General features: G+C 45.5%; 1 protein-coding gene across 6 annotated transcripts in view; it reads left to right on the top strand.

Moving 5' to 3' along the window:
• LOC139378667 (signal peptide, CUB and EGF-like domain-containing protein 1) overlaps positions 1-7,500 on the top strand; it is a 164,300-nt gene that overhangs the window by 111,567 nt on the left and 45,233 nt on the right. For 2 of the 6 annotated variants that reach the window (XM_071121052.1, XM_071121051.1), the window contains exons 7-8: positions 795-848; positions 5,414-5,503. The exons of 2 other annotated variants lie outside the window; for them this stretch is intronic. In XM_071121052.1, the coding sequence (XP_070977153.1) occupies positions 795-848; positions 5,414-5,503 (144 nt within the window). The remainder of the gene's footprint in view (positions 1-794; positions 849-5,413; positions 5,504-7,500) is intronic. 2 more of the 6 variants (XM_071121055.1, XM_071121054.1) reach the window with 1 other exon arrangement.

Below are 7,500 nucleotides of genomic sequence, written 5' to 3'. Positions count from 1 at the left end.
CTTCAAGACTGTTGGAAAAGCATTCCTCGTGAAGCTGGCAAAGGGTGGCTATTTTGAAGATTCTAAAATCTATTTTGATTTGTTTAACACTGTTTTGGTTACTACATGATTCCATATGTGTTATTTCATAGTTTTGATGTCTTCACTATTATTCTACAAAACGTAAATAGTAAAAATAAAGAAAAACCCTGGAATAAGTAGATGTGTCCAAACTTTTGACTGTTACTCATTGCACATTAGAGTACATATTACTGTTAAAGCTCTATTATTTCTCATCTGTTTTGCAGTAGATGTTATAGATGTGTGAGAGAAACTGGTGAGAAGGGCTTTGGGATGAGTTAACTTCACCCCTGAGCCCTCTCTCCCTAACCCGGCCTCATCTTATTTATACACTTACAACAAAAGACAGAGGGGGAGAGATTGAGCCCCTGATACATTCAGAAAGAGAGAGAGAGAGACAGAGCAAGAGAGATGGACAGGATGAGTGAGAGAGCGTTAGAGAGAGCGCAGTAACACATTTACATTTTCTAGATAATCAACCAACCTTAAAGTGCATTCTCAAATGTTTCTTTTTTTCTTAAAAATATACACAAAGTGATGTGAGTAACTTGAAGCTGTGAGTAATTGAATAGAGATAGAGGGCGACATTTTCGCCGTGCAAACGAGCACAAATCTGTGTGAAACTACCGTAAACCTCATTATAATCTGGCAGCGTGATTCAATTATACATTTTTCTTCAACGATCTGTAATCCCGCTGACAGATTATAATGAGTTTTACAGTATTTTTACACAGATCTGTGCTCTGTTGCACCCCGAAAATGTCGCCCGGAGTTTCATGATGACGATGGTGATTATTTCCTGTCTGGGGCCTGAAGACTGCTCACCCTGTTTTTGGAGATCGTGGCACGGGGAGAAGCGGGAGTAAAGAATTCTCCCCATCTAAATGTGTCCTCAAAAAACCTGGCTTCCAGCGCATGTTGAAAATAGCCAATTTGCAATGTCGTAGAGGGGAGTTGTATGATCATTCAGTGTCTCTTTCCTTTATGTGTCGCTCTCTCTGGCTGTCTGTCTCTCTCTCTCTTTCTCTCTCTCTTTCTCTCTCTCTTTTATTCACACAATTACACCTGTACCAATATACACACTCCCAGACAAACACGCACTTTGACTGCCGACAGAGTAGTCAGTGTAGTAGTAGTAGTGTGTTAACGTGTCAGGGAGTGAAAGGAGGAATAGAGGGGGTTTGATCGGTAGGTAGGGCTGTGGTGGAAACTGGAAAATGAATAGTTGAGACGTCTCAGAAGTTGAAAAACACATTCATCATCTTCATTACGCCGGGAAAACTAGCCAAGTCAGTGTAACGCATGCCCATCGCCAGCCCGAGAGACGCCAGGCCTGCATGCCACTGTTTGCCAAATGGCTAACTTTTACGCCCGCCTGTCATTGTGGCCCGTATCCCGTGGCTATGGTGGCTCCGAAGCCGAACAGAGAGGAAATGTTCAGGATTTTTTTTCTGGGGGAATTTGCAGAAGATAAATGAGAGGTTCCAGGTAAGTGAAAGAGTTTTTCATGTTTTTTTTTCTTTGCCTTCCTTCCAACGGACCCCAGTCCCACATTTGGCAAGTGTGGAGGCTTGGACGTACCAAAGAGTCTTTTTTTTCTGCCTTTAAAAAAATAAATACTTCCATTTTTTTTTTGGTGCACAGAGACGTTCCTGAACGTTCCCGGAGTGTTCCAAAGGGAGCCTGGCGGTGTCTGTCTGTCTGTCCGTAACGAGACAGTGATTTACAGACTCCCTTGTTTCTCCATAGCTCCTAAACAAGGTTTATCCCACCGAGTTGCAAAATCCATGGCAAGCTAAAGCAGATTGGCAGATACACTCTTTTTTCTTGTGTTACATTATACCAGTTAGTCAAAGTCTGTACATTTGCCCCCAGAAGGAGTTAAACCATTTCTGGAGTTGACTAAGTTCAGATGCATCTGAGATTAGGCAAGACACTGAACACAATACCTCAGGGTTCCTCAACTGAAGGCCCGTGGGCCAAATTTGTCCTGCGGGTGGTTTAATTTGTCCCTAAAAGTTTTCAAAGCAAAAAATATATATATTATTATTTATTTTTTATATATATTTTTTTCCATTGTTGGACATAAGACTGTAAAAACACCAGGAAATCAGCTTGAATTTATTTTAATTTAGCAAATCTGTTCCCAAGTATTCTCACCCATAATAGACGTGATGCAATTGTAAGCAAGGTTTGAAATGATTGTTTTAGTCAAATATTATATATGTTTTGGCTTCTTGCGGTCAATTTGCAGTCAATTTGCTGCTGAATCTAGTTGATGATCCCTGCAATCCCTGTTCTAACTGGAATTAAAACACACACACGCACACACAGGTCTTCTGTCATGTCACAAATAAACCTCTTTTCTGTGTGTTGTCATTCCTGCTGTACTAGAACACTGGAGAAGCCCTCTCTCTCTCCCCACAAACAGATCTCTACTATACAGTATCATCAGTGCTGTGTTCTCACAGAACTGCCTTCATTTTGTGCCCGTAACCTTTTCCATTCCAGCCATGCGAGGACCAACGACATCCACGGAAGAAGTGGAAAACCTCCGAAAGAATGAAAGAAAGAGAGAAACCCTGTTCTCCTTCTCCCTCTGTCCCGTGTCTTTTTTCTCTCTGGCGAGAGGAAAGTCTCCTCTGTGGTCTGAGTGTCCCAACTGCTCTGTCACTGGGCCCACCTTTGACCCACCTTTGTGTAGTGCTGTCTCTGGTGCTCCTCCTCTTCCTCCTCCTCCTCTTCCTCCCTACCCACCTCCTCCTGCTTTCTGGTGATAGTTACTGATTGCCTGTCTTGTCTGAGCATCCATGTTCAAATTCAATTCAAAAAGGGTTAAATCCTTAATTAAGATTATAAAAGGGAATTCAATTAAAGACTGGGGGGGGAACGAATAAAACAATGATACAGGATTAGAGTGAACATCTCAGTTGCAGCCTGGTCTAACGTTACATAGAGCTACCCACCCAAACCAAAAACAAACATCGCTCCAAACAACTCCCCCTCCTCCAATCTGCAATATGCCCCCCTCCCCCTAACAGTACAGTACAACGGCCTCAACAAGCAAACTAAATCCTGTTGCTGTGGCAACCCCCGAAACCCACGTCATCCACCCACCCCCACCCATCAGCACCTCCTCCCTCATCCACCTGTAGAGACAGGGACCAGTAACCCTGCCTGTTTCTCAATAACACCTCCGTCATGCCGTCATCCCAGCCAGCCGCATGCATTCTCAAATCTGACACGCTCTCCGTGTCTGTCAGCCCGCCCGTCTGTCCTCACCATACCTCTGTCACTAATCTACGCAACCCTTCTGCCTGTCTGTGTTTCTGTCTGTCCGGCTGCATGGGAGATCCTACTGTTCTACATTTGTTTTTTGTTCAGATTTGTATTTTCTTTCATTTTCCCCCTCCTTGAATTGCGGTTACATTAATAGCAACCAACTCTTGTCCTCCTGTTTTCTTACAGTGCATCGTTACTGGTTACGATTACTGTTCCCCTCTTAGCTGTAGTGTACTCCTATGGATTCATTCCTCCCTCTCTTCAGTGATTATTTCCTGTGTAAGTTCTGCTCCAGTCTAAACAACCCCCCTCAGAAGGCCTCCTCTAAACTGGCCTTAGAACTGCTGATTCCTTATAGCCCCTTAGGAGAGTCCTGGAGTCCTCTCTTCTCCTCCTCCTCCTCCTCCTCCTCACCCTTTCTTACACAACCACCCACTCACACACACACGTTCACACGCTCATACACACGTGCACACACCCTCGCACTCAAGCATGCACACGCTCACAAGCACTCACATCCATACACCAGCACGTAATTGCACAGTCACCCATATACACACACGCACAGTCACCCATATACACACACGCACAGTCACCCATATACAGACGCACAGTCACCCATATAGACACGCACAGTCACCCATATACACACGCACAGACAGGCACAAACACACACGCACATACATGCACATACGCACTCATACACACACACACACACCAAACCGTTAGTTGAGAGACAGAAAGCCTCCATTCATTTGTGAACACTGCTTCAGAGAGTCCTTCACTTTGTCTACCAATCCTTCCCAAACTAACTGCCTGAGAAAGACCAGTAACGGGCCAAGCCAGGGGTGACCGGGGCTGGGGGGGAGGGGGGGCTTTAGTTACCCCTTCCTCACCAAAATCCCCCTCCATAGGACTTTGTACATCAAAGACAGTCCTAGTTCCATTGTACTGAGTGGCAGTGCCCTGGCCTGTCCCCCCATTCAGTTCTTCAGAGAGAGATGCTCATTCAGAGCCTAATGACTCTGACGTCCCAGTGAAAGACTCCCTCTCTTCCCAAGGCCCAGTAGAGCTCCTCACCACCCCAGCCCATCCACTCTAACACAGCGTTTGCTCATGCATATCTGTGTATGCTCAGCTGCATATCTGCATGTTCATCTTAACCGTAACCCCATCCCCGACCTTTCCCCTCTCCCTTCTCACCCCCCCAGCTTGGGAACATGGTTTCCAGCGTTGACTGTTAAAGCCAGTTGTGATGTGTTCCATAGACAAACAGGCAACCAGCGCTGCCCCCAGACGACCTCCTTCTCCTCTCCTCTATGCATGCCCTCACCATCGCCCCCCTCCCCACTAGTCCCCAACCCCATTTATTGACGGGTGTTCCTCCTCCCATTTACTTCTCCCATTGTGGCCCACGATGGGACGGGATTTCCTCTCTCTTCTTCTCTCTCTCATCCCTTCATTTTGTCATTCTGAAGTCTTTGTAGTTGCTCCCTCCCTCTGTAGTGTCTGTTGGATCTGGTGGCTAGCATAGCCTCTTACCCGTTGGCGTCACCCTCTCCTTTTCTTCTGTTGTCATCCTCACCCCCCTGCTTCTTACCCAACACTCATGCAGCTTGTCTTGGACATGTTTGCTCATCCTTCCCTCTACTCCTCCTTCCTCTCCTCCTCCCCCTCTTCCTCCTTTTCGGATGTGAGGGAATCATTGCTGAGTGTGTGTGGCCGTTTAATATGGAAGACAGGAACAGCAACGGCTACAACATCAACGTCAACCAACTCCCCCACAACCCCCGCAAAATTATATTTTTATTTGAACTTCTATTTTTGTCCCCTACCCCCACCCTTACCCTCATTTCAACTTTTTTTTTTTGCTATCTGGGACTTTTTGGATTTGTTTTTGGGATTAACACTCTAACAGGGATTTTGCCGCTTTTTCATGGCTTCTTGCTTCTTGGCTTTGGTTTTGCTCAAACGCCAAGAGGGGCTGACTTGACGTCTCGGGCGGCAGCGGGCGGTGGACATTGGGCTTCTCATTAACCTTACTGCTCACTGTTTGTCACTTGTGTTTTAGAGAGAGATGAGGCTGCAATTGAGAGCTCTGAGTTCAATGCCACGTCAGTAGCTGATGTGGACAAGCGGGTGAAACGCCGGCTTCTTATGGGTAACTCTTTTCTTCCTCTTTCTATGTGTTGCCATGGCGCTTGTGCTTGTATCCTCCCCTTTCCTCTCTCTCTCTCTCTCTCTCTCAATTTTGTATTTTTATTTTTATGAAAGTCCTTGGTACCCTCTATGTCCACCCACAAGGTCCCCAGTCTGTTGGTAAACTTCTCCAACCCTGCTCCCACCTCTCCCCATCGCACGTCTCGGCAGAAGATACATGTTCTCTAGAGTTTCCGCAGTAACTAACAGTTACTCCTGTAGGCAGCTACACGTCCCTCCAAAGATTAGACTGGTGGTCAGGCACTACTCCTCAAGTACTGCGGAGTCTTTAGACATAATGGAACGTTTATGGACAATGAAAAAGGTCTTGAAGAACTCGGGACTTTGACCATTGTGACACGGTTTCACTGTTCACTATTAAGGCGAAAATGTTCCTGTGAGGTTTTAAACACCCTCAGTCCTTCCTTGCCCCTCCCCATGATGATACTCATGGCTTGGAGGGACAGTACACGAGGAGGCGTTCCAGATCCATCCCATTATATCTTTGGCGTTGCCATGGAGAACATCTCAGCTAGTATCTTTGAAGGGTCTCTATCTGCAGAGTCCCTTTGCCTATAATGGATGACATAGGGCTTCATTCAATCAAATCCACCATCTGGAAGTCTCCGGGTGAAGACAAATCATCAATCTTAAATTGTGAGAATGTGTCTTTTGGATTCATTTATTCAATAAACTCTACTGCAGTGCTTGCCTTGCCTTCTTCCAGATAGCGGTTTTGATTGAATAGACACCTACGTCTTTAATGTTGGTGACCTTCATCTTCCCATCCATCCTATGGCATCATTTCCATCTCAGCCCCCTTGGCCAGTTAAGTGTCCTAGCCTGACCCTTGCAGTACCAACATATCTGAAGCCCTACTCCTCAAGGGATGTCTTTCAGAGGGCCCTTCACAGTTCATTATCACCATATGCCCCTCGCCATCTTCCCGTTTCAGACTGCCACCCTACTCCTCAAGTATGCACTCGTTTGGCCTACAGTACTTGCCTTTCAAGTGAGCATTATCACTCGAACAGCCACATCGTGGCATAAAGAGCTTTCATGCCAGCCCCGGGCACCGTCGATGAGAGACAGGCTCTAGATACTGTATCTTCACTGTAGGTTCATCAATGGAGTCATCAATGGGTGACTCAGTCAATTAGTGTAAAACTAATTTCAATGAATGCACAACTGAATAAAAAAGTGTGAATAGTTAACCCTTTCCCGACTCAGTGGAGGAAGATGCATCCTTTCAACAGTAGTGACTGACTGTTGAATGGAAATCACTCCACGGGTTGGTGGGAAGGGACGAACAACATGGATCTCAGACAACGTATGCCAATCAACTCCTAGATGACACCGTTCTGTACATAGTCTGTCCCTGTGACCCTTCTTTTCCCCCTTTCAGACCTCGAGACCCCTGTGAAGTTCTACCTGACTGTTAAAGTGTGGTTGCAATATGTCTCCCTTTAATGGAAATATCTCAACTAATCTGGACTAACCACTAAACCAGACTAAACGGGTGAACCCCCACTAATACCTAACTAAAACTGCACTTCTTAAAACGTGGGAGCCTCGGAGCAGCATTTCCCTCTCGGTTTCTTATGGTTCTGTCTGCTATATTTTACTATTTTGTTTTCAAAGGCAGAAGTGGATCCAGTACAATGTACAGCCTGTATGTTTACCAACATGGAGACCTAAATCAGTCATTCATGCAGACATCCTGAGCTCATATACAGTGCCTTGCGAAAGTATTCGGCCCCCTTGAACTTTGCGACCTTTTGCCACATTTCAGGCTTCAAACATAAAGATATAAAACTGTATTTTTTTGTGAAGAATCAACAACAAGTGGGACACAATCATGAAGTGGAACGACATTTATTGGATATTTCAAACTTTTTTAACAAATCAAAAACTGAAAAATTGGGCGTGCAAAATTATTCAGCCCCTTTACTTTCAGTG

Source organism: Oncorhynchus clarkii, chromosome 21 (genome assembly GCF_045791955.1).
Source record: "Oncorhynchus clarkii lewisi isolate Uvic-CL-2024 chromosome 21, UVic_Ocla_1.0, whole genome shotgun sequence".
Lineage (NCBI taxonomy): Eukaryota > Metazoa > Chordata > Actinopteri > Salmoniformes > Salmonidae > Oncorhynchus > Oncorhynchus clarkii.
This window is presented reverse-complemented; position numbering and strand designations above follow the sequence as displayed.